Source organism: Podarcis gaigeae, assembly GCF_964106915.1.
Source record: "Podarcis gaigeae genome assembly, chromosome: 3".
Lineage (NCBI taxonomy): Eukaryota > Metazoa > Chordata > Lepidosauria > Squamata > Lacertidae > Podarcis > Podarcis gaigeae.
This window is the reverse complement of record NC_139680.1, coordinates 71,538,015-71,563,773: the sequence shown is the minus strand read 5'-3', so window position 1 is coordinate 71,563,773 and position 25,759 is coordinate 71,538,015. Positions and strand designations below refer to the sequence as shown.

Sequence of the window (25,759 nt, the reverse complement as noted above, 5' to 3'; positions counted from 1 at the left end):
ACAGCACTTGTAAGTCCATTGAATCCAGCGGGGAAGAGATTTTAGAGAACATTAACTTGCCCACTGAAATCAAGCAGATTTAAAAAATGCTATATATTGGATCATATCCAGAACGATGCATTGGTGTGCCTGTGATATATGCTTAGAAATAAACGGCCAGGACTGATAAAAGATATTAACAGCACAATGTGTAATCCCTATATTCTGCAACCAAAATAGCACCAGATTTGTAATAAACTATGCAAATCAGATTAATACCTTTAAATTTAATAAAGTGATTTGTTTCCATTGTATATGCTTTTACTTGGCTCACCACAGCCACGGCTTACTTGAAAGTATAGAGCAAAGGGCTGGATACTGGGACATGTGAGCAGCCACAAAGTTGGGCAAAGTGGTGTCCAAGTGCTGTTCCCATCCGTAACTGATAAAGGTCACCTGAGGGAAATCTAAGAAATGTGGAGCAGCTCCTGTCAGATGCTGAGGAAGGTGAGTGGATGGGTGGTGAGGACTGGAGAAACCACCACACCCTCCTTTCTTCACTTGTCTGGATTAAGCCTCAGCTTTTTTTCTACATCCAGGCCTTGGTTGATTTCAGAGACAGGTTTTGGACTTCAAGTACTTTCCCAAGTATGATGGAAGGGAACTGGGGGTTTCATCAGCGTATCAATGGCACCCAGCATCCAACCTGTCAGACAAGCTCTGTCTGTGGTTTCGTGTAGATGTTGAATAACATGGGGAAAGGCAAGATAAAGCTTTGCATAGACAGTGTTTACTGTTGTTTTAGTTTTATTTTTATGTAGTTGTTGCATATCATATGCTCTAACGTAAACAAAGATATATGCAACTGCATTATACAGTTCAAAGAGGAAAATGTGTGTATTATTAACATAATTATCTCTGGCACATGGGCCCCTGCTGTGTCCCAAAAGTGTGGCCTGGGTGATTTGGTTAATTGCTACTGTGTGCAGGCTCCTTGGCCAAATTAGGAAGAAAGTTTGTTTAACCACTAACTCAGCTTATGGTGAGTTTCTACCGGAACAGCTGAAGACAATACAAAGGCAAAAGCAAAATTTCTCTGTTGGGTTCCTTTAATGAGATATATGCACTCTTACTTTTAACAGACACAATCCTACTTTTGATTCTCCTGTGCTGGATTCTGTGATGCACCATGTATAACAAATGCATTTCAATTGCATTTCATCCCACTTAGGCATTACAACAGCTCTGGCTATGCTCGTTTTTTTCAGAAACAGTTCATTTATTTTCAAATATCCACTAGATGGCAGTGGAATCCAAGTGATTGCAAAATACACAAATAGAAAAAAATATGTTAAATATATAGAGAAACTTTTTAAAAAGGCCGTAGCTCTCATGAAATTTGAACTGATATGTTGTTACTTCCTTACTTGTAGTACTTGATGACCTCTGAGTGTATAATAAGAGAAGACTGTGTAAACATTATGATTGTTCTAATGCGGTGCATTTTCATGGGACTGACTACTATACCAATTGAGGATGTGGATGGAGGTGGGCACATTTGAATATTCCTTGCATGCGGGAGGCTGGCAGATTGCAGAGAAGGTTAGGCGGCAACTCCTAGGTCTTGGTTATGCTTTTTACATAGGCAACATTCAAAAATGCAGTCTGTGCTGCCTACATCCTGAAATGATACAGTCCAGGAGGACAGCTGTCACTAAAGTGACAGAAGAATGCACTGCAGTGTCACTTTGTCCCATTAGAAATGCAGAACGGAAGAGCTATATCGTTTTGTGAGCTCGAGTAGTCATTCCACTTCTGGGAGTGCTCATGTGCCTTCAGTTGCTTTAGGGCTGGCAGGAAAAGCTTCTCCTACCTCTTTTTATTTTTATTGCCTTTATATCCCATGGTGGCGTCCATGGTCTCTCCCTCTCTCCATTTTATTCTCACCACAATCCTGTGAGGCAGGTTAGGCAGCAACTGGCTTCATGGCTGAGTGGGGATTTGAACTCTGGCCTCTCAGGTCTGACACTCCACCCACTATGCCACCCTGCCTCTCTCGACACCTGGCTTCTAGCTTCAGGGTGGCTCAGCAGTTTACTTGAGCCAGAACCCAATAGATCAAGGATTTTTTTGTTCTTTTTTAAAAAAAAAATCTGAAAGGATGTTTGCAGCTAGGATTACCTGACTTTCAGATATTCTCTTATAAGCCTTGAAATTAACTGATGGATATAGGCAAGCTGCAGCACTACCTCAGCCTAACCTATCTCATAGGGTTGTTGTGGTGATTAAATAAGGAGGGGGGGGGACCATTCACTCCACAGTGAGCTCCCTGAAGAAAAAAGTTGTATTCCATCCATCAATATCTGCTGAGGTTTGAGTTGGGAACCTTTGGATATGTCTGCTGCACCACTGAACTGTGTATTCAGTAACCATCCATGCAACTTGACACCCTCAGTGGGAAAAAAAATCACAAAATTGGCTATCAAGCATTTAGGGGTGGTGGATCAGGAATACCTTGGGAGTAGGGGTTAGATTTTTTTTTTTTACAAAGCCATTACTAGATTAATCTAGTGAGCATTAGTCTCCTAGAATAGCTTTGTCAATGAGGTTTGCTTGCAGTCCTTGTTCCTCCCACATCATAACCTAGAACATTACTTAGAAACCTAGAACATTACAGTGCTTTGAAAGCTGAGGTAACTTTGGTATGTTTTATGGTTTTGATTTTACCTTTTTAAAAAATGCTTTGAGGGTTTTTTCTTTTTCTTTTTTATAATCAAACAGCAAATAAAATAAATAAATAAATAGGGTTTGCCCTTTCCTTACCCAAATGAAGTCAGGCACGAAGAAGAGCTCGCCTGGTGCTATTTTCTTTGGCATCTTCCTCTTTTCTCACCTGTGGGGCAGGGCTGCATCTCCATAGCAGAGCATCTGTTTGACCTGAAGAAGGCCGCAGGTTCAATCTCTGGCATTTCCAGGTAGGGCTGTGAGAGAACCGTGACTGACTGGAATCCTGCTGCTCTTCAGTGTGGACAATACCAAGCTGAAAGGACTGACTAGATCAATGGTCTCTGACTCAGAATAAGGCCCCCTCCCATGTTCCCTGTGGCTCCCGCTCTGGATGAGAACTTGAAAAACTTATCCAGATCACAGCTCTGTAAGCTCTTTGTCCCCTGGTCACCATTTCCCACCTGCAAGCAGCCGTTTCCGCTCTAACTTCTGGCTTTTCCGAGACTGCTGAGCTCTCGTCAGCAAACTTTTTGCTCTGCTAGGCACCGAGTCAGCTCATATTGAGTGAGCAGTCAATAAGAGGCTTTTTCTTTCATGATATTAACTAGTGAGTTGGGTCTGCCAGGCTTAAAGGCTAGTTCATCAAAGCGAGACCGAAAAAATAAAATTAAAAAGCGTCCGCATTTAGTTATTCTGTACATGCTGGTTGCCCACACAACTAGGAAATGTAGAATAATGTATTTGATGCAGGAAACAGGCAAAGAGCCTTATAACTCCCCAATCAGACTTTAAAGAGATCTAAACAGCCTGCTACTTGGTATAGTAAAATAAATTATAACAACAAAGCTTTAATGGAAATGATTAATCTCTATAACATTCTTCAAGAAACATAGCATTTTTTTTTCAAAGGGCTTCTCTTCTTTTGCTGTCTAAATGTTCAGCACACCATTTAATTATTAAACATCAATGGCAAGGAAAAAATATATTAATTATGCATTTGCTAGACCACAAAAGCTATTTTAACTGGCTACAAAATGATTTAGTATGCATAAAAGTTAACATTTAATAATACCACCCAGAACATTTGTTTTAAACATTTCCATGTCCTGTTCTGGTCTAATTAATATTTAACTGTTCAAGAGATTAGTTATGCTCTTTCAGTTTCTTACTGTGTTCATCTGAAGTTTTTATTTAGCAGTCCTTGGACTGGGGTTGTGTAATACCTGCAAGGAGAAATTCCTTTATTTCATGGTACTGAAATGTTGTTAGGTATGGAAATGTTTGCAAAGAATTGTGGAATTTCTCCATATACTCAATCAACCAGGATGCTACAGTTTCCAGTTCCTTGTTGATAGGAAAACATCATGCTTAGAACTGGTGCTGCCAACCAATGCCTAAAGAATATGGATGTGATGGAGACTCTCACAGGTATCATAGGCATCCTCCCAATGGAATGAGAACAGGAGAGACCATGATTGCAGAAGAACCAGTAGAGGCCCATTACCTTTGGCCAATGGACATCCATAGACACTGGTTGGATTCAGTGTCCCATCTATGAAAAAAGGGGTCCTTCCATTTGTGGAAGGGAATGCGACCCAATGGAGGCTTCCTCTGGAGGAAGGTGGGAGAACATAGGCGCTGGCTCCAGGGGACCAAAGCTCTGTGGGTTTAGGACCAGGAAATGGTCTCATGCAACTTCCAACAGGGCGTCTGCGTTTTGTTGGGAAAGGATGAAATTTCCTTCTTTCTTGTCCCTCTGGGTTCACTTTTATTTCTGTAGGCCGCTATCAAGTTCAGTGAACTCAGATCCCATTTCTTGTGCTGACACCGTTTTCTCAGCAGACAGCCAAGCTGAACTTCGTGAGATCCTGAAACGGTTTTCAATAAATGTGTAAAGGCGAGAAATGAGTGTCTCTTAATAAAATACATGTTAACAAGTGCTTCTCACCCACCCAAGACACACTCATGCGCAAACCTGACAGTAGCAGTGAGCTTCTCCTTTCCCTAATGCAAAGTTTTTCTTTCCTGGAAATACATGCTGCATTCCTGTAACAAAACAAATACATGTTGCACACTGTTTGTATGTCTTTCTTGCTAGACGAAGATGATCAGGCTGAAGACTAGCTGTATCCTGAGTATAATATGTTGCCTAATCCTCCTGAACACTAGGGTTCAGCCTTTGATAAGATTTCACATACAGCTGAACATCATCTTCATCTTGCTAATCCAGAATTTAGGGCCCTGCAAACGAGGTGTTGCCCTTCCTAGAATTAACACATTTAAAAGTCTGAAACGATGGTGTTGGCGTGAGGCAAGGAGTATAAGCATTGACCTAACTGGAAGCGTGGAATGCAGTTGGATTTAATAAAGGCTCTGAGCAAAGGGACAGGACTTGATCAAGAAGAAAGCCTTGACGGCTTTGACAAGCCTTTTCTTTAGTCTCTTGAGCTAATTGTGTCAGTTGACAGGTTTGCATCAGGGTACGTTGAAATTCTGACAGGCTAATTTGAGCTTGCGGTTCCAATGAAACACACATACGGCACTTGTTATATTTAGTGACAATCAGTGTCATTTTCTGCTTAAATGCAAGCGGCTCAGTACAAATGTTCAGCTAGCTGCCTATCAGCAAATGTGAACCTAGTTTTTCAATGGAGCTGAAGCAAAAGTGTGTGTGTGTGTGTGTGTGTGTGTGTGAGAGAGAGAGAGAGAGAGAGAGAGAGAGAGAGAGAGAGAAGGTTTGTAAAAGGAGACTGGGAAAAGAAATGAATATTAAGCTGCTCTGATTCTGCATAGAAAATAATTCCTTTATTTCAGCTATTTCTAAGGCATCTTTCAAGACTATAGCATTTCCCAAGGCAGTTTATATTTATAACAAATATGCAACAGGTTAACAGTTTCCTTTGGGTTGAACTACTGGCTAACTTTGCAAAATCCTGAAAAGAAAGTGTCAAGGATAAAGAATAGGAATAAAATATGAAAGTGATGCAGTCAGGACTTAGTAAACCTAAGGATAACGTTTAAAGGTATAGACATTAAAATGCTTTCCAAAATAACTTTTAAAAAATACAATAATGAAGATTGTGATAATGCCCTTTGCATTGGTCTACCCTTGGGGACAACTCAGAAGCTGAAGCTAGTGAGGAATGTTATATATTGAGTGGCATGTAGTCAGAGCCATATTACTCCTGTATTCGCTGCCTGCCAATTTGCTTCTCAGTCCATTTTAAAGTATTGATATTGGCTTATAAGGCCCTCAATACTTGGTGGAGTGTCTCTTTCCTGGTATGTGCCAGTTTAGCTACTAAGATTATTACATTACCCAAGCATTGGAATGATGATCCGAGCCAGAGTTTTCTTGGTTGTGGAACTCCTGGCCTCTGGAGGTACATCAACCATCTTCAGTTTTTTTAGTTTCTCATTTTGCCCAAAACATCTCTTTGTGTCTGCATCAAGTCCTCTTGACACTATAGTTCTAATCTGGATTCTTGGACCTTCTGATTTGTTGAGCAGTCTATTCAATGGGTACTCTTGCTGCAGTTTTTAGTTTAAGGGGTGGTTTGAGGAGCCTGAAAGCATAGTTTCAACTTTAGATGTTGAGGAGGTTTTACTTTTTTAAAAAGAATATTTATGCTGCTTTAAAATGGTGCTCCTGTTACAGACCAAACCAGCAGCTCCTGTAGGCTAGTATTAATATGATACCTCCTGCTCATGACTATCACGTCCTGTATGTATTAATGTTTTTGCTGGAGATGTAGGGCAGCACGTATGAATTTTACCTTTGTAGGTTAGTTCCAAACACCCACCCACACCCCTGTCTGTCCTCCATCCAGACAAACAAGAGCTATTATCAGAGTTCAAAGACACCTTCCAGTCATGCAAAAACAGGGAAACCAAGTAGGGCCAGTGAGAGGTGTGGCTTAGAGAGAGGAGGTGTAACCTGGTAAGAGTTCATATTTGGCCTCTGGGCCTAAGGTTCCCCACCTTTGCCTTACTGTTGGAGAAGTAAATCTCATTCCTACCATGCGCCTGGTAATAGATGTTTTAAAAGATTGCCTTTGCTTTGGAGCAAAGCAATGGGAATAGGAGGTGACGGGATTAAAATGCTCCCCAAGGGTACATAGAAAACCATCTTTTCCAAGTAAAGCTGCCCTTTATATATTTAGTATTTAGCTTCAGTCATTCAGTTTTAAAGCTTGGTTCTCCACTTAGTTAAGTCAGTTTTATGCCTGATTAGCCCCTAGCTCCAGATTTATGCTAGAACAAAACTGGTGAAAGTGTGTGGAGAATCATGGCTTTGTTTCCTTAGGTTTGCTGCCATTTTCTTGTACACACCCGAAAACATAGGAACCCATTTTTAAGGGGGGGGGGGGCAGATCCATCCACCTACCAATTGTTTTATTTGTAGGCTGCTTTTCCACAGTTCGAACCATGCTCAAGGCAGCTTGCAAACAAACTTCACTACAATGGAACAAAAGTAGGCATAAACAATAAAACATTTTTAAAAATACACAACCAAATGAAACAAATTCCGCATAAATCACACAAAATCTAAAATAAAGAAAGGAAAACCAACAGCAACAATGCTCCCAACAAACCCCCACAAACAACACCCTAGCCCAAGCATCTGTTCAGCAGCCTCAGCTCCAGGCCAGGTGGAAAAGGCCTGTAAGGCAGGGTGCAGGTGTACTAGGACTCACAAAACCAGGATGGCAACTTTGAGACCTGGTTTTATGCTTTTGATAGTGTGTAGAAGAGGGAATTGCAGTGAGCACAGCTAAGCTCACTGTGGCTGTACCTGCCCTTAAAAGAGATGAGCAAAAGTGTGCCTGCGGTCTTTTTAAAGCTCATCTCATGAAATCTGGCCTGTAGCATACCAATCTGGATTAATACCTCATTTCTGTATAATTGATTCTTTAAAAACATACCCAACTGCCTAAATAATTAATTGTGTTACACACTCTGGTGATGATTTTGGCATGCTGCTTTGACTTTATTTTAGACAAAAAAGCGAGAAAACTATCCTGGCAAGTTTAGCAGGAAACTTTGCACCCCCACCCACCCACTCGCCACCCCATTCAGAAAGCGTCAGTGTAATTTATGCCAATCAGCATGTACTTTGATAAGTCTGCTGAATGGTCTGCAGCTGTTGGAGCAAACTCTTCCCCCACCTCCACATCCTTTTCAGGTTCTTCCAGATGCTGCCTTCATCTCTGGAGTGACAGAGCACTTCTCAAGTAGACGAGGAGGCAGCTCAGCCAATGATGATTACCAGGCTGTGTGGGTGAGTGGCAGAGAGGAGCACCCCCATCGCACTCATCACAGGAAAGAAGCAAACAAAAGGGTTTGATTAGGACTGGAGGGGGAGAGAGGATGCTTCTCTGCCAGAGATAAGACATTTCGCTAGGGTGGCAGGGATTTCCATGCTGCTTACTCAGGAAGCTTCAACGGAACTACTCAGAAGTAAGTGGTTTGAAGACGGATTAGATTCCTGCTTATGTTGCATTTGATGGATGCATTTAATTTTTTTATTTTTAAGAGCGGGTAGATTTATCAGGGGGATGCGGGTGGCGCTGTGGTCTAAACCACAGAGCCTAGGACTTGCCGATCAGAAGGTCGGCAATTTGAATCATGAGCTCCCGTTGCTCGGTCCCTGCTCCTGCCAACCTAGCAGTTCAAAAGCACGTCAAAGTGCAAGTAGATAAATAGGTACCGCTCCGGCAGGAAGGTAAATGGTATTTCTGTGCACTGCTCTGGTTTCGCCAGAAGTGGCTTAGTCATGCTGGCCACATGACCCAGAAGCTGTCTGCTGGCTCCCTTGGCCAGTAAAGCAAGATGAGTGCAGCAACCCTAGAGTGGTCCGTGACTGGACTTAACAGTCAGGGGTCCCTTTACCTTTTTAGATTTATCAGGAGAAGGGAATGAGATGGCTACATACATATCTAGACTCCTAAGGCCAGGCTGAGGAACCTTTGGGACATCAGATGCTTCTGGGCTCTACCAGAGCCAGAATGAAAAGGCAAAAAGAGTTTGGCATGTCACTTATAGGCCAAACCCATGTGGTTCAGCACATAGCATGGTGCGTTATAAGCAAAGAGTCTGTGCACTGTAGAAATATGGCTTAAAAACATGTAGTGCCTCTAATACCCCATGAATTCCACCCTACAAGGGGTGATTTTGTTTGTCCTTAGTGGGTAACCTGTGGTCATCTGGATGATGCTAGACTCCAGCTCCCATCAGCCCTGCCCAGCATGGCCTCTAGTCACATCAGAAGGAATACTCACTAAGTAGCCGATGTTCTATAAGCTCTCCACAGACAAATCAGGATGAATGTTGAACAACCAGGCCGTCTGGAAGAGACTTGGTTGTGGTGGGAGTAAGGATGCTGATTCCCTCAATAATCGAGCTTGCACTTGAGCTTAGCCCCATTGCCACCTCGCAATCATTGTGAGTCAGTCAGGTATCCTGTGTGTTAGTGATATTTAGCAGAACAAATGTCATGGAAAAAACAACACATCAAAAGGCAACTTATCAAACGCAACCCATTTCAGTGTCTGCTTTGTCATGCTGCTGAAATGTGTATCCCCTTGAATTCTGCTTAACTGGGGGGCCACCAGGGGGCGCATTGGAAGATGGCCGACAATAACATCTCTCTGACCCACATGAGGTAATTAAGAGGCTGATATGGGAGTATGCAGCCTCCCTTGCCCCCCAAGGGAATGGGGGGCACTGCCTTGCCTGCTGTGCCCATAATTCACCCCCGGATTCGAAAGAAGGGGGTGAGGGCACTAGGCATGAAGCCCTCAGGTGGGGTCGGCTCTCCTGGATGCTGTCTCTAATCGCTCACTGGTTTGCATCAGCTCGAAATATATAATTGGAAAAAGAAGCAAATGCACATACTTCAGTGAAGATCGGGAGTAAAGACTACTGATTAATGGGATCTCTGTGATGCGGAGTGACGGGCTGGACAATAAATTAAGTGAAGACTCATCATTAAAAGATTGGTATGTCGGAGCGAAACGGAAAGGGGGGGGGAGGAAAAAACTTCTTTTTTTGTCTTATGTGAGTACCCAACAACGCTCCCCCCCAGAGAGAAAGAATCGTTGCAAATTACTAATCACAAGCAGGAGATTAAGAACTGTGTGGAAATGAATTACTGATCAAAGAGAGGACTGGTGGGAATCATCGGGAATGGAAAGAAAGCTTTGTGACGCAGTTACAAATGGAGATTCGTTAAGACAGGCCTGCCCACAGGAGGACGGGGGGAGGAGGACCATGGTCATCTGAATGTGAATGTATGGTTATTGGAATGTGAATTTGACCTGGCAGGGCCCCCAGAGATACAGATTGGCAGGCCGGTGGAAATCAACGGACAGACTGTGGGAATGTTCTTTACGGAGGTGTGGAAATGGCGTCTGTCCTTTATGTGATATGGCTCTTGGAGAGTGTAAAATCCACACAGGACATGTTTGTTTTCAACCCGCTTGTGAAGATGATCAGAGGTCACAAAGAAAGGAACATATGATAACAGCAAGAAGATGAGGAAAATAACAAAGAGACTATCTGGACAGAACTGGACAGAACTGTGTAATTAAAGCAGCAGCAAGAGTGATGTTTGGATCCCTTTCGGAGCTCGAAGTATGGGTACCTCCAAGAAAATTTTAAAAATTTGGCTGTATAATTTGGAACTAATGTGATTTGGAATTAATGTGATTTGATTGGCCTGTTAATAAAAATTATTTTTTTAAAAATGAATTCTGCTTAACTGGGGTCACTGGCACAGGAACGGGAGTGCGAAGGGAGCAGACCACTCACCGGCACCACTATTCTGGTAGGGTGCCATTGCAGCGCCCCCCAACACACGCCGCACCCCCCCTCACAGGTGGCGCACTATGCTCTCACGGGTGGCATACCATGCCCACAGGATGCATGTCACGCCCCTGGGGGCGCCAGCCACGCCCCCGCCTGCTCTCCGGTAGTGGAGCATGAAGCTTTGCAACTGATTGGGGTGATGGCAGGAGCCATTAACATTCATTGTTATGCTCCTATTCCTGTCGCCTACCATGATTATGTGGGGTGGTGGGGAAGGTAGTAATGCTGGATGGGATGGGCTTTGATGGAGTGCGTAGTAGTAGTAGTAGTAGTAGTAGTAGTAGTAGTAATAATAATAATAATTTATACCCTACCCTATTAAAATACCTATTTATACCCTATTAAAATACAATAGTCTATTAAATATTAAAAGCTTCCCTAAACAGCGCTGTCTTTAGATGTCTTCTAAAAGTCTGGTACTTGTTTTTCTCTTTGACATCTGGTGGGAGGGCGTTCCATAGGGTGGATGCCACTACTGAGAAGGCCCTCTGCCTGGTTCCTTGTAAGTTGGCTTCTCACAGCGAGGGAAACGCCAGAAGGCCCTCGGTGCTGGACCTCAGTGTCCAGGCAGAATGATGGGGGTGGAGACGCTCCTTCAGGTATACTGGACCAAGGCCATTGAGTACTTGAGTTAATCCTACCATCTGCAAAATCAAGTTTGCTTAAGTCTGTGGCCTGGTGAAGAAAAACTATCCAGGCCAGCCCGGAGAAGGTTGATGGAAAGAAAAAGAAAGAGAACGCAGTGCTACCATGATTAAACCGCAGACATGAGTAAATGTACAAACTTCAGGCATGATGTGACACTTGTGCCATCCCTCCCACCATACAAAAACAGGCCCAAGAACACAGTTGAGGATCAATGAATGAATAAACTTTAAATAGTGGTGATTTTGTCTAAAAAAGAACAACTAGCTCACCGTTCCATCCACTTTCTTTGGGGTTCTGCTTCTTCAAAGAACTCACAAGTCATTGCCAACTTCTTTTGTTGACAAAATAAGTATTTGCAGCTTGATTTAGAAGGGTTGGGACAGTCTGAAGCACAAACTGCTTTGTCGGCATTGCAAGAAGGTGAGAGCAAAAACACCCTCAGACATGCAAATTACAATACCCCTGGGGGCGATCAAATGGATACTTGGTGAAGGTCAACAATGATTAGCAGTAGCAGAACTGCAAATAGCCAAATCCATTGAGTGAGGAGTTCTCACAACACAATCTGGAGGAATGAAGTCAATTACTTCATTTTTCAGAATGTGGGAGCTGGTTAAGCTGACATGTGTTCTACAAGCCATGGACTGAAATAAGAAGAGTTCATGTAAGGACACTGTGAGAACTGCCCCCTGACCCCCTGTCCTGAACAGGTACATGATTGTGAACCCTAGGTAGGAGGTACAGTGACTGTCTCCTCTCGCTATCATGGGACATTTAAAGATATGCAGATAGTCTCCAAGCTACAACCTGAGAAGATTATGCCCTGCCATAACAGCATATTCAGGCCTGTTCTGCCTTTCTTGTGGATCAGCTAGGCTGTACAGAATGAACATTTCCCAGGTAGTTTCAAAGGTTAATTCAGTAAGAGGTCCCTGGCATAGCCTGGCTCACTGCCTCATCCTTTGTAAATGTGTGTCTTCCTAGATAGGGATATAATGACTCTCAAACAATCTTTCTTTTTCTGGTGGATTTTTGGTGGCTGCCTTTCTATTTCTTTCACAGCTAAGAAGGACTGTTAACATGTAGGTTAAAGGCAAACGTCTTCTGTCAGTCAGGTGTAAATGAAGAAAAACGGATCTGGGAGATGGTGGCTGTAAACAGTGGAGACAATTGAAATTAGAAATTGAGCTATAAGGTATTATACAGAGTACTTCCTCCTACCATGAGACAGGTTGTGAGCCAGTGTGGTGTAGTGGTTAAGAGCGGTAGTCTCGTAATCTGGGGAACCGGGTTCGCGTCTCCGCTCCTCCACATGCAGCTGCTGGGTGACCTTGGGCCAGTCACACTTCTTTGAAGTCTCTCAGCCCCACTCACCTCACAGAGTGTTTGTTGTGGGGGAGGAAGGGAAAGGAGATTGTGAGCCACTTTGAGACTCCTGAAGGGGAGTGAAAGGCAGGATATCGAATCCAAACTCCTCCTCCTCCTCCTCCTCCTCCTCCTCCTCCTCCTCTTCTTCTTCTTCTTCTTCTTCATCATCATCATCATCTTCATCTTCTCAGAGTCCCCTAGTAATTCACTGGGAACCAATCCTACACCCATGCATATAGTCCCATTCTGGGTCCTGTTTCTTGGTCACACTAGAGTGTGACAGACCCTGGGGGTGCACCTGACACCAAGATCTCAAATGCATACTGCTTTAGCCTTTTTAAAATATTTTATTCTGTTCTGTTCTGCTATTCAACAGTAAAATGGACTCCCTCCGAAGGTGGTGGACTCTCTATCCTTGGAGGTTTTCAAGGAGAGGTTGGATGGGCATCTGTCAGGAATGCTTTAGCTGAGATTCCGCATTGCGGGGGGTTGGACTAGATGACATTCGGGACCCTTTCTACAATTCTATGATTCTACATCACATTATACTATTTATTTAGAGCCGCTTTTATTTTTTTCTAAATAAAATAATCCCCTCATTATGAAGGCTTACCGCCTTATATAAATTTAATGAATGTACCTATTTTTATCATGGAAAAAAAATGTGCTTAGGGTCACCTTGACACTGACACAGGCATATCTGATTACCACTGCACTGAGCAATGCTTAGATAGTACTCACTAACCAGGCAGGCTGCGTTTTGTACATGGTTGATTTGGGCTTACTTCCTGCGGCATCCCAATCATTTGGAATATCCCTGCCAACGCTGCTGTTCCTTGGCAGTGGCTTGCAGTGATATGGAGGTGATCCACTCAACTGAGATGCTTCACACAGCCATCCCTGTGCAAAATGATACTTCCCACTAGGTGGAGTACTGCCATGCCAAAGCATTTGTGAGCGAGGACCACCACATGGGGTAGAATAATATGCCAAGATTGGCAATGGCCTGGATCCCCTTGTTTCGTATGAATTTTTGAACACTCAGTTGTAATACGGGCCACTACTGAGCTCTGTGCTGGTGTGGCCTACAAATCCATTGTACACTTCAAGGAAACAATTTCCCCCTTCTCTCCCTCTCTTTTTAAAAGACCTACATCGCATATCCTCTGGTTCCATTGTAGTGGAAATGTTAAAGCTGATAGACTGCAGCTATGAGGAATCCTTCCAGCACAGAGGAACACATGCTGAGAATCGTCACCGATTCATCTCTATGTCCCAGACACACGCTGAAGCCCCTCTAGAGGGTGGCATGTGACTGGTAAACACAAATAGCATGCAAATAGGCAACAGTAGTAGGAAAATAGCCTGGGAGTAACACTTGGAATGTTAGGAAAGATCTCCAGGGTTTGGCCTTGGAAGATGCTCCTCTCCTAATAATGCCACTGAGAGAGCTTTGCAAGAGAGAGGAGGTAAACTTGCAACGTTATAACCATGCACGGGAATGTCTCTCTTGCACTCCAGTGACATGCGCTTCAAATGGGTTGTGTGATATGCAGGAGGAGTTCGATTAAGGCCACCAATGCCACATAATTTAAGAAAAACATAAGCCCCAGAAGATGGTAATGTTAAATGACACCTCCTTTGAGCTAGATTTCGGCACGTGGTCCAGGGCAAACCTATGAGCCATCTAGCCTCTCATGACCTTGGCCTCATATTCCCGGCAACTGTGTCTTGGGGGCAGATGCCCATGTCATCTTGAAACATTGTTAGATTTTCTCATCACCTGAGAAATAACCACTCTGCTCATTTTTTAATGTTTTTCTTGACAAGCCTCTAAGATGTTGTTCATCCTTCATGATATCCCCATTCTCCTTCTTCTCACACTTCACTGACTCTTTTCTCCTTGCTGCCATCAGAAAACCTCGACGAATCCTTCTGTAAGCAGCACAATATGGTACAAAACTATCACTTCAGAAGTAGCAGCAAAGGAGAGTCTGGCTGGAGTTTCGGCTCCCAAATTAAACACCATTTCCATGGTATGGATTTCAGCCCCGGCGATGATCTTACAAAGCAGAATGCCCCTTTGCACAATTTTCTTTTTTAAAAAGCTTCAGATAAATGTGCTGCTTTCAGATCAACAGCCAATCGATATCACATTCTTTTGTTACTGTTCCCTGCAAGGAAGATGTTAAGGGTTGTGCTCGCTTATGGCTGTGACCCCACAAGATCCTTTATCAGGATAACTAGCTTGTGTTTGCCGCAATCCATCTTGATTTCTCCTATGTAGTACCCATTCCTGAAAAATGAAGTGTCTGTATGAGTTAGGTTTTCAGGGTGGCAGGAGCTGAAATGAAATTGTTTGCTGCTCATTTTATTTCAAGAAAAGCTGTGCTCTGAATCTTAGGATCAAGGATGAACTCTGTTTGGAGAGGCTGCCTATTGTGCTTAAAGCTAGCAGACACAGAGGCCACATCTGTGTACAGAGCTGCATGTCAGGGGTGGGAAACCTCAGGCCCAGGCACTGTATGCCATCCCACGCCCTCAGGACTCTCAAGGTCACACACCCAGTGTCATAGTGTGTGGAGGGCCACAGGGGCGCAAAATGGTTAGGGATGCAAAATTTCAACACCTGGTGCGGCCTCAATACAGCTGCGGACATGTGTCACTGGACTTTATTGGAAACATGTGAACCAAGAAGTGACCTTTCCAGATAATAGAGCAACTCTTCTTTTCTTATCCCTGTGGCTGCGATCTCCTGGGTGACGCGGATGCTGTTAGGCAGTTGAATGTGCATGTGTACTCTGTCCATTTCTCTCCCTCCCACCCCTCCACGTGGCCCCAGGTGCTGGCAACCCACGCTACACCACTGAACACTCCCTCCCGAACCATGCCACTTAGTGGCCCTGGTCTGCAGGTTCCACCCTCCTTGAGTGCTAAATATTTCCACAAACTCTGATCATGCTTCTTGCTTGTCTAGATGGAAGATAGAGAGGGATGTGTGTGTCTGTGTGTATGATAGAGCCTTCTGTGTAAAGGTAAAATTCAAATGTGTAGTGTCCCCTCTCCTACATTTGCTTCTGATCTTGCCCACCACTAGCCTGTGGTCCCTGGAAGGTTGCTTTAGAAATATGTGTGGCCCTTTGGCTGAAAAAGGTTTCCCATCCCTGCTGTAGGCAGATCTGCCTTAGACCAAGCTTGGGCTCTCAGTACATAGCCACATTCCTTGTCAAATAGTGTTGCATCAGTGGCTACAAGACAGCTCCAAGCAGGATGCTACAGTTAATGATTCTCCTCCCTCCACTTTTCTTTATGCATCCATGCCTAATTTAGTGAAATTTTGATCCAAATTAACTGGTATTGTGTTGAAGTATGTGTCTTAAATCCCAAGACACATTGAGCCAGATGAAATGAATGTTTATTCCCCAACATATCATTTCTTAACATGAGGTTGAGCTACAAAGTGGTAGCTAATATTACTATTCTTTTCGCAAAAATGACACAAGGTTGCTTAAGAAAAAAAACTGCTGTTTGCTCAGTTCGGAGGTTTCCAGCACACACTAAAGCACGCTGTGTTTTTTAAAAATGTAATATGCCATAAGATCATGAATACAAAGGTTTTCACTTCCCTTTGGCTCTTTATCGAAACACAAAACCTTGAGATATGCTCATACACCAGCACAGCATAACTTTGTCAATAGTGCAAGAGTTGATCTGAATAACTTGCTCATTCATCATCCATCATCCTGATTTGCTTACACAAAGCTTACAGGGAGGTTAGACTACGTCTGATCTTTATTGAGCATGTGTTCTGATTTGTTCACAGTATTGTTTACAGTATTAATCCTGCACTCATCCTGATTTGTTTGCAGGGTGTCTACAAATCTTCCTGTTCATAATTTGCTTAACTATCCCACACTTTTTGATGCATTTCCCCAACACTTTGCAAACGGCAAAAAGATTATTGTGCTTGGACTGGGGTGAGGAACCTCCAGCTGGCAGGCTAATCTTGGCCCACCAGGAGGCTCCAATATGGTCCACAGGGCCATTCCCCTCAAACTATACCAACCTGCTATAGTTACTCCTGAAGTTAGTTGGCTGAGTATGCCTGTTCTCAGTAGGGAACCACGGGAAACAAATACTGCCAAAGCAGCAGGATTTAACCCTCTGCTTTGCAGCTGATGCTCATTTCAGTAGGATTCCATTCAAACCCCATGGGGACTCTCTAAGGGGAAGAAAATCTTCATTTTATCCGCACATTGAAAATGACATTATTGTTACATCTGGTGATGGGCCTGTGAGGCCACTCCTGATTAGAATCTGTCTCGCAAAGCTGATAGGTTCCCCACCCCGGTGCTGAGGCAACACGGCATTTTAAATCACTTTAAAACTGAGCAAGCCTGAAGTCCTCATATATGTTTTAATCCCTTCTGCAAAATGCTGGCAACCTGGAGGCATCCTGAATATGGCAGAAGAACCCACCCTTTCCTTCTAGTGTAGGGGCCAGATGGAGAGGGAAAGGAATAAAGTTTCCATACTGAGCCCTCTTATGCTGGTTTATTGAGCAGTGCCTCAGCCAAAATACGGCATCTTCTGTACAAGTTCAATTCGCATGGTCTCTTAGGGCGCCAGTAGCCATTAAGACCATCCATGGTCTTCTGTGAATGACAGATATCAACTACCAGCTGGTTCACAAATCTGTAAACCCTTTTGTTTATGGCTCCCTGCGGTCTTTTCGCTTCAGATAATTCATTACTCGTCTGCCATGGAGCTGCTCATAAGCTGCAAAACACCCTACTCAGAGAAGCTTGAGACTGCACGATGGATTTTACACAATGTATCATGTCAATCAGTTATATGGAGATGTTAATAAGCGGATCTTGCAGACAAAGTATCTTGTCATTCCATAGCTTGGAGATTTGCATAAGTCGAGCTTTTGATGTGATGCTTCGGAGTGGCTTTACAGAAGCTATTTTACTGTGCCGTGTTAATCTGCTTGAAGACCTTTGTGGCGAATGATTCTGTGTATGGCCCAACGGAGATCAGTGAGTGCAATATAGTTTTTCTGCTTGCAAAAAAGGCAGTTGTTCACTGGAAGGACAGATCCTGAAGCTGAGGCTCCAATACTTTGGCCACTTCATGAGAAGAGAAGATTCCCTGGAAAAGACCCTGATGCTGGGAAAGATGGAGGGCACAAGGAGAAGGGGACGACAGAGGACGAGATGGTTGGATAGTGTTCTCGAAGCTACCAGCATGAGTTTGACCAAACTGCGGGAGGCAGTGGAAGACAGGAGTGCCTGGTGTGCTCTGGTCCATGGGGTCACGAAGAGTCGGACATGAATAAAAAACTAAATAACAACAACCGGCTTTCATCTATAGTTTCTTTCCATTTAAGTTGACCAGAAACATCATACAAAATCCAGCAAATGTGCAGCTGATGAAGATGCACATTGCAAAGCTTTTCTAGTCTCCATTAAACCTAATGACATGATGAAGGACATCCATATTCAGTGACTCCAGTCACACACACCAAAGGACGGAGAAAAACTATTGCTGTGGTGCCAAGATGTTATTAGTTGATACTGCCTTGGAATTAGGAATATTGTGCTCAAGATCATTCTTAGGCCATTATTTCTAAAAAGGTCACAACAAATTATTCTTGGATGTTTACAGCAATACTAAACATTCCTATTCCCACTGGTGATATTTTTCAGCTACCAAGGAGGTCACATTTTATCACCCCACTAGTTTTGGAATCCCCTTTTCAAACATATAAAACATCACTCCTTATTTTCCAGTTATTTTTCAGGTTGCACAGGAGTTATTTCCACTTAATTGAGGGTACAGATTGTTTCTCAAAATCTAACCAAAATGGGTCAGAATAACTCCCATACAAATTTAGAGGTATTTTCTTGTCTCCTGAAGAATTGTAAATGGAATTTCTGTCAAGTGACAGAAAATATGGGCTGCATTTCTGTAGTTATTTTCTCGGGCCGAAGTTAATATCTAGTAAGAGATGTGAGGAAAGTCAAATATGATCAGTGCAGGTTTTGTTAGAGATAGGGTGAAACTTTATTTTGGATCAACATTTCAGATTTAGACTTAGATTCTACCCCTTTTGAGAATTTCATTTTGATATAAGCAGAGTATACAACCAGCAGTTCAAGCCAGCTTCCACTATGCCAAGTTTGTTTGGGGTAGGATTATTTTGTGGGTTTTCTTTGACATTCAAGACCTGCAGCACAGACTACTTGGTGCACATGTACTTCCAGTTGTTGGCTTTATCTGATGGCCCTCCTCAATCAGATGCCAATTTTAATCATAGAATCACAATTCCTTCAGGAGCCAGTACTGAGAAACCAAAACAAGTGGGAAGAGTCCTGTTGTGATCACATTCTGCTCATGAATTTTCCATAGAAATCTGGTTGGCCACTGTGAAAAAAAATTCTGGGCCAGATAGACATTTAGTCTCAGCTCGCAGGGCTCTTCCTATGTTTATGACTTTGGTAGCTGAGTTAATTCTGAAGCCTGCTTTAATTCAACATGCATACAGAGTGCAGCATCTGAATGCCTGTGATTTGTAGCCCTGAAGTAAAAAATGCTGGTCTCAGAACACATGCATGGGTTTTTCATCCAACAATATTTTATTTAAATCAGGCTTCAATCAATGTAGTTTTATTTCTGAAACAATTCTGATCCAATTGCACAGTTATACGATGCCAGATTTAAAATAAGGCAAATTAGAACGATTTGATTAGTGGAGACTTTCAAAGATTTGCCTCCCTTCAAGAAGCTAAACCCATTATAGAAGTTGGGCCATTTCATTCTCTGCATGTCCTTGTTTTCTGCCTTCAATCATGTTATATCAGAATCTTTTTAATTGGATTAAGCTGACAGCTTATTATCCAAATTAAGTGGACATCAGCCATCTCAACTAAATAGCTCTGTTGATTAATAAAGGGCCATTTAAAAGAAAGCCAACTTGGAAAAAAATATATCAAAATGACAAAATACTAAGTAAAATTGATAGTCACTCTACTTCAGTTTATTCTTGATGTTTTGAGAAAAAAAATCAGAGCTGGGCAGAAACTCACTAATTAAAATGGTCCCAATTAAATGGTTAGGAATATCTAGCAGATGCCAACTTTGTTAAAGTAATTCACATTGCTTTCAGCCTATTTGAAAGACAAAACAAATAAATAGTTATTACAAAGTAATCAAGTCAGATTTGGAACATTGTGGCTCTGCTGTACCACAGTGTGTGTGCGTGCGCGCACGTGCATATAATCAGAGGCGGAGCTAGCTGCACATCCTGTGCACCTGGGGGTGAGGCCATGGGGGCAGGGCGAGCATCCCAGGGGGCAAGACATCTATGGGGGCAGAGCGAGCCGCCCATGGAGAGTAGAGCGAGCTGCCCCTGGTGGGCTGCTTCCGGGGGGGGGGGAGCCGTGCTGCTTTGCCAGCAGGCTTCTTCCCTTCCCTCTTCCTTTTGACAGCTCAGGGGAGGCTCCCCCCCCCAGGAAGTAGCCCGGGAGCAGGGGGCATTGGTGTGCTGCCCGCCCACGACTCCCCAGGCTCCCCTGAGCTGCCAAAACAAAGGGAGAAGGCCGCTGGCAAGGCGGCGCAGCTCCACCCCTTCCCCTGAAGGCTTGGGGTAGGCTGGGGAGTTGCGGGCAGGCAGCATGCCAAATGTCACCCTTCTCAATGATGACACCCATGGTAGGCCACCCCCACCGCCTCCCTTCCTTCCCCCCTGCATATAATCCCAGGGGCTATAGGATGTTTTGGGTGGAGAGGGAGGTTACATAATGTAATTTGGCAAATCAATGAATTTGAGAAATCCTCTTTGAAAGTCGTCCAAGATGGTGGCCAACTTATCATTGCCACTCAGCTGTGTATTCTTGATAAGTTTCTGTTTGGTGACAACAACAACAACAATTTTATTATTTTTACCCCATCCACCTGGCTGGGTTTTCCCAGTCACTCTGGGTGGCTCCAACAGAAAAGTAAAAACACGATAAAACATCAAACATTAAAAACTTCCCTAAACACGACTGCCTTCAGATGCCTTCTAAAAATCAGATAGCTGTTTATTTCCTTGACATCTGAAGAAATGGTGTTGCACAGGGTGGGCACCACTACCAAGAAGGCCTTCTGCCTAATTCCTTGTAACTTTGCTTCTTGCAATGAAGGAACCAGAGGAAGAGCCTTGGAGGAGGACCTCAGGGTCTGGACTGAGCGATGGGGGTTCAGATGCTCCTTCAGATATACTGGGCTGAGGCCAAGGTAGGTGGTCATATCTTTCTTTAGAAATCACTTGTAGCTGAGTAAGATTGTCTTCCATGAACACAGTCTTAACAGTGAGTCCGTAAGTGACTGTGGAGGCCAATTCTGGATCCACACGTCCTTCCACTGCAGGGACATAGGTTTCTGGATGGGAGTTGATCACACTGAGGATTTGCCAAACGTGCCTTCTTCTTAGCACGTTTCTCCCTTTCGTCTTGCGTTTGTGCTTCTTCAAAGGCTATTCTCCAGTTGGAGTGCTTGCAGGCCAGTGTTTCCCAATTATCTGTGCTTGAGAGTGTCTTTAAACGCCTTTTGTTGACCACCGGTATTTCGCTTTCCATTCTGAAGTTGGGAATAGAATAGCTGCTTTGGAAGACCAAAATCAGGCATCATTTGTACACACACACACACATGCAAAGAGAGGGAGAGAGCAGGGCAATATAGTACAGTGTACCTGCTTAAAGTTTACTTTTTTTGAGAGAGAGAGAGACAGAGAGCCTAAGGGGTAGTGAGATGTGGTGATTAATTTTTGGAGGGAGGGGAGCAGTATTCAGCCAGAATCATGTTCTCTCTGCTAGGTCTGCTGAGTAGCACTGCAGAGGCCCAGACACTCCACATCCATCATTTATTTGAAATGTCGCTTCTCTGCTTAATGACGGGTTGTCTCCAGCTTTCTGTGTCCCACATTTTCCTTTCCCCCTATCTTCAATAACTGCATAATGTTCTGCTCTTCTCTCTATTTTCCTTTTTTGCCTTTTTGTAGTATCCCCCGCCTAAATGACTGTAATGGAACAAGTCGTTCCTGATGCTATCTGGCAAGAATTGAAGAACAAAATACTTTGATTGCATTTTGTACCACTTCAGGGAGAAAGTGAGCCAGGATGATGCCTCTGAAGCATTACCTATTGAAGAAACAAAAGGCCCTCGTTTCTACAGCACTCATGTGTCATTCTTGATGACTAGGTGTGATTATTAGCTCACCTACAAAAATTGCTGCTGCTTCCATTTTTTTTTTTTAAAGAGCTGGCATTTTAAACATACCACCTAAATACAAACAGCATGATTACAGGGCAACATCTTCTCCTGCAAATGTACCATTGAATGACTAGGGAAACTGTGCATGAGCACCAATGTGCTGTTCCACATATCCCATGAATTGTACTGGTGTTTAGGCAGATGTGTCCCTTTGTCTGTTCTCTGTTTCTGTTTTCACTATAGTTAATAGACGATCAATAGATTGTCACAACTTATAGTTGGAGTAATTTAGATGGTGTCTGAAAGAAGGTTATTTACCATAGCTCCATTCTCTTTCCCGTTATGGATTGATCTTTTGGCAAAAAAAAGGGGGGGCTGCCCTGTGACATTCCTCTTTAATTAAAGAAGAATGAAACGCTCCATAGAACCTCTCTTTCATTTTTTAAAGAGGCATTGCCGAGCACATGTTAATGAGCAAATATTCTTGCCATTTCAGCAAAGGCAGAGGTGCATGTCATTACAGAGCTTAAAGGTATGGCATCTGTTATACTAATAAAACCAGAATACAAAGTACTTTCTTTACTCTCCCTCTTCCTCAACCCTGACTCCTTTGGAATGTGGCAGATTCTCCTTCCTTGGAGGCTTTTAAGCAGAGGTTGGATGGCCATCTGTCAGGGATGCTTTAGCTGAGATACCTGGATAGCAGGGGGTTGGACTAGATGACCCTTGGGGTCCCTTCCAACTGTACAGTTCTATGATGCATGGCTAAAATTTGAAAAAAAGGGAAAATGTCAGAAAGCAAATAAGTGCCATGAAGTCCCTCTGTGACCTGCTTCATTTCTTCTGCATTTGCTTGATTGGTAGCAAAGCTGCACATTTGCCAGCGGCGTAGCGTGGGTTGTAAGCACCCGGGGCAAGGCAAGTAATTTGCGCCCCCTAACTCATGGATTTGCACCCCCTAACCTGTGGATTTGCGCCCCCTAACCCGTGGATTTGCCCTAACCCCAGATGTTGCGCCCGGTGCGGCTGGCCCCCCCTGCACCCCCCACGCTACGCCACTGACATTTGCTCCCATAATAGAAAGTTAGCCTCACGCTCAGGGCCATGCCTTTCTTTACTGAAGATTCTGTGTTGGGCAAGGCCTGCAGCACAGAGATTGAAATCTGTTTTGTACACAGAAGGTTCTAGTTTCAATTCCTGCAGGTGGTGCTGGAAGAGACCCCAGTCTTAAACCTCCAGCAGTCAGAGTGGTCAAGGAGAAACAATTAGGGATGGCTGCTGCCTCCTCCATATCACAGCAACCACTGCCTGATGCGGTTGCCTAACTGCCTAATGGCAGAGCCGGTGCTGGAAAGTGAAATGAAATAAAGAAACAATCCCAGGGTCAAGCTGTGTCAGAGGAATATATTCAGTTCCTATAGCCAGGGGTGGATCTACTATGAAACTAATGTAACTTAAGCTTCAGGGCCCCTAATCCCAAAAGGGCCTCACATGCAACTTTAGTTAACATTGTTTTTAAAAATTGGGTCTAGTAGATCTGATCTGAGTCACATGACTCAAATGGATTATTTTCTTGTTGCACATATTTCAACAAGCCCGACGTCTGAGAGTCAGCAGCACAGATACTGTAAAGGTGTGGCGATCTGTCATGGAACAACCCCGTTGAAGAAGATAATGGTGGTTACCCAGAGCTTGTTGCTGGTTGCGAAGGAGCCCCTATGACAGAGCTCCAAAACTGTAGGAGCTCCCTCACTGCCTGTAGCACTCAGTATCAGCTAGGTGACAATGTTTCTTATAGTGTGGGTAAGTGCTGAACATATTAAGGACAAAGGTAGCTGCCTCAGGGCTTATCCACACTTTTCTTTTGTCCTGCTCTTTCCAGTCACAGGTCCTCACTTAAAAGCTCTGTGTTCAAGTGGGTTTATTTTTTGCTACCGGATTTCCCTGCAAAAACTCACTCTTTAAAGCTCAATTGGAGGAAATAACCATTCAGGTTTTCTGCTGCTTGCCATTTGCTCTGATTGAGCTTTAAAGAGTGGGTTTTTTTATAGGGAATGCTAAAAAAACCAGACACTTAGAAATGGGGCTTTTACGTATAAGCCATGCCTAGAAAGAGTGAAGGAAAGGTAAGTGTGGATAAGCTCCCAAGCTATTTATGCATCTAAGCTCAGCACTGTCTACAATGAATGGCCAAAGATCTCCAGGTTTTCAGGCAGGATTTGTTCCCAGCCCTACTTGGAGATGCCCGAGATGGAAACTGCACATAAAGCATACAAAGCAGATGCCAAAACATGTCAACAAGACAGTAATGATTCTAACAAACAAGGAAATAAAAAGGAAGAAAACTCAAACTCCTAACATAAACAAAAACAAAGAACTTCATTCTGTTCCTAACTCTGCACCATATTTCTTCTTACAAACTTTATTTTATGTAGGCTTTGTACAATTTAAAAAATGCCCAACAAATTCAACATACTGCATGAAAGCAGTTGTCGATCAGAAGGTCGGCGGTTCGAATCCCCACGATGGGGTGAGCTCCCGCTGCTCGGTCCCTGCTCCTGCCAACCTAGCAGTTCAAAAGCATGTCAAAGTGCAAGTAGATAAATAGGTACTGCTCCGTCAGGAAGGTAAATGGCATTTCCATGCTCTGCTCTGGTTTCGCCAAAAGCAGCTTAGTCATGCGGGCCACATGACCCGGAAAAAACTGTCTGCAGACAAACGCCGGCTCCCTTGGCCAGTAAAGTGAGATGAGAGCTGCAACCCCAGAGTCGGCCACGACTGGACTTAACTGTCAGGGTGGCCTATTACCTTTTTACTGCTCAGGATTTGGGAGAATCCAAGTCAGGAGTCCTGCCTTTCTTGGGGCATTGTAATGCACCTCCAACCCTTTCCACACCACTATTTTAAAAACAATGCAGGAGTGACTTGCAGTTGCCCCTTGTCACTAAAATCTAATGCTAGATGCTAAGTAATGTGACTGCTGGCCGAAGGATATAATTGTTAGAGATGTGTCTCCTGACCTTGGACAACATGACCACATTCTTCCTGGAATGCAGATAATAAGGACATGATCTATGCAGTGTTTAGAAGGTTGAATGGTGTAACTGAATTGTCATCATGAAGATAAAGTATCTTGTTCTGGTAAATTGGAAGGGCCTTCGGTACTGGTGGGCAGTAAACTCAGACAAGCACTTTTAAAGGCTGTGAATCTTCCTTAATTTCTCTGGTTATTGCTTTGTATATTCTCAGCAGAAGAGCAGAGCTGGAGGACGAGGAGAAGGTACCTTCCATATTAATATCACCGGGGATATTTCTCACGCACACTAACACAAACAAAGCAAGTCGCTGAAAGGGGCGACTTCCAATTGATGATTCATTCACAAACAGACCCTCCAAGACATTTACTCTGCTGCAACCCTGCATCTCAATACATCTCTCAGCCATTCGTAACACTGAACGCAAAGAAGCAGCTGCTTCTTAGAATATCTCTAGGAAAACAAAAGTATTAGCTTTAGTGCAATATGGAATTGGCCTGCATCATCTTTAATACACCATCTACTGTTTGCTCTGTGTTGAAAGCTTACATAAAAATAAATAAATCTTTGAAACGTGCCTTATACTTTTAACTCAGCCTTGTATTATTCTGTGGTTCCTGAGCTATAAACTCTCTTCCATAAAGTGTGAAGAATATCGAGTGTATGAAAGAAGTTGGACACAGGAGGGTTGGATATATGAGACTGCATAATATTCTGCTCAAACGCCCATGGATCACAGGAATGTTCACTATCAGATTAAACTTTTGTTGTTGCTGTTGCAGCTTCCAGGGAAATTGGAATGATGAGATGAACGCTTGCTTCTCCAAAGTGCTGTTAAAGAAATGAAGGGTCTTACTGTCTCATTTGAACAGCAT

The 25,759-nt window shown here is 43.5% G+C and overlaps 1 protein-coding gene across 5 annotated transcripts in view; it reads left to right on the top strand.

Moving 5' to 3' along the window:
* LOC310841451 (uncharacterized protein C6orf118) overlaps nt 1-25,466 on the top strand; it is a 45,252-nt gene extending 19,786 nt beyond the window's left edge. The window contains exons 10-12 of one of the 5 annotated variants that reach the window (XR_014562533.1): nt 20,781-20,874; nt 22,346-22,381; nt 25,102-25,466. Coding sequence is in view for 2 of the 5 variants with exons in the window: in XM_083732561.1 (XP_083588687.1) it covers nt 20,781-20,826 (46 nt within the window). In the remaining 3 variants the exon portion in view is untranslated. Of the gene's footprint in view, nt 1-7,891; nt 8,254-14,507; nt 14,640-20,780; nt 20,875-21,637; nt 21,887-22,345; nt 22,382-25,098 lie in introns of those variants that run through there. The other 4 variants (XR_014562534.1, XR_014562535.1, XM_083732561.1 and 1 more) reach the window with 4 other exon arrangements.
* The last annotated feature ends 293 nt before the right edge of the window (nt 25,467-25,759 follow it).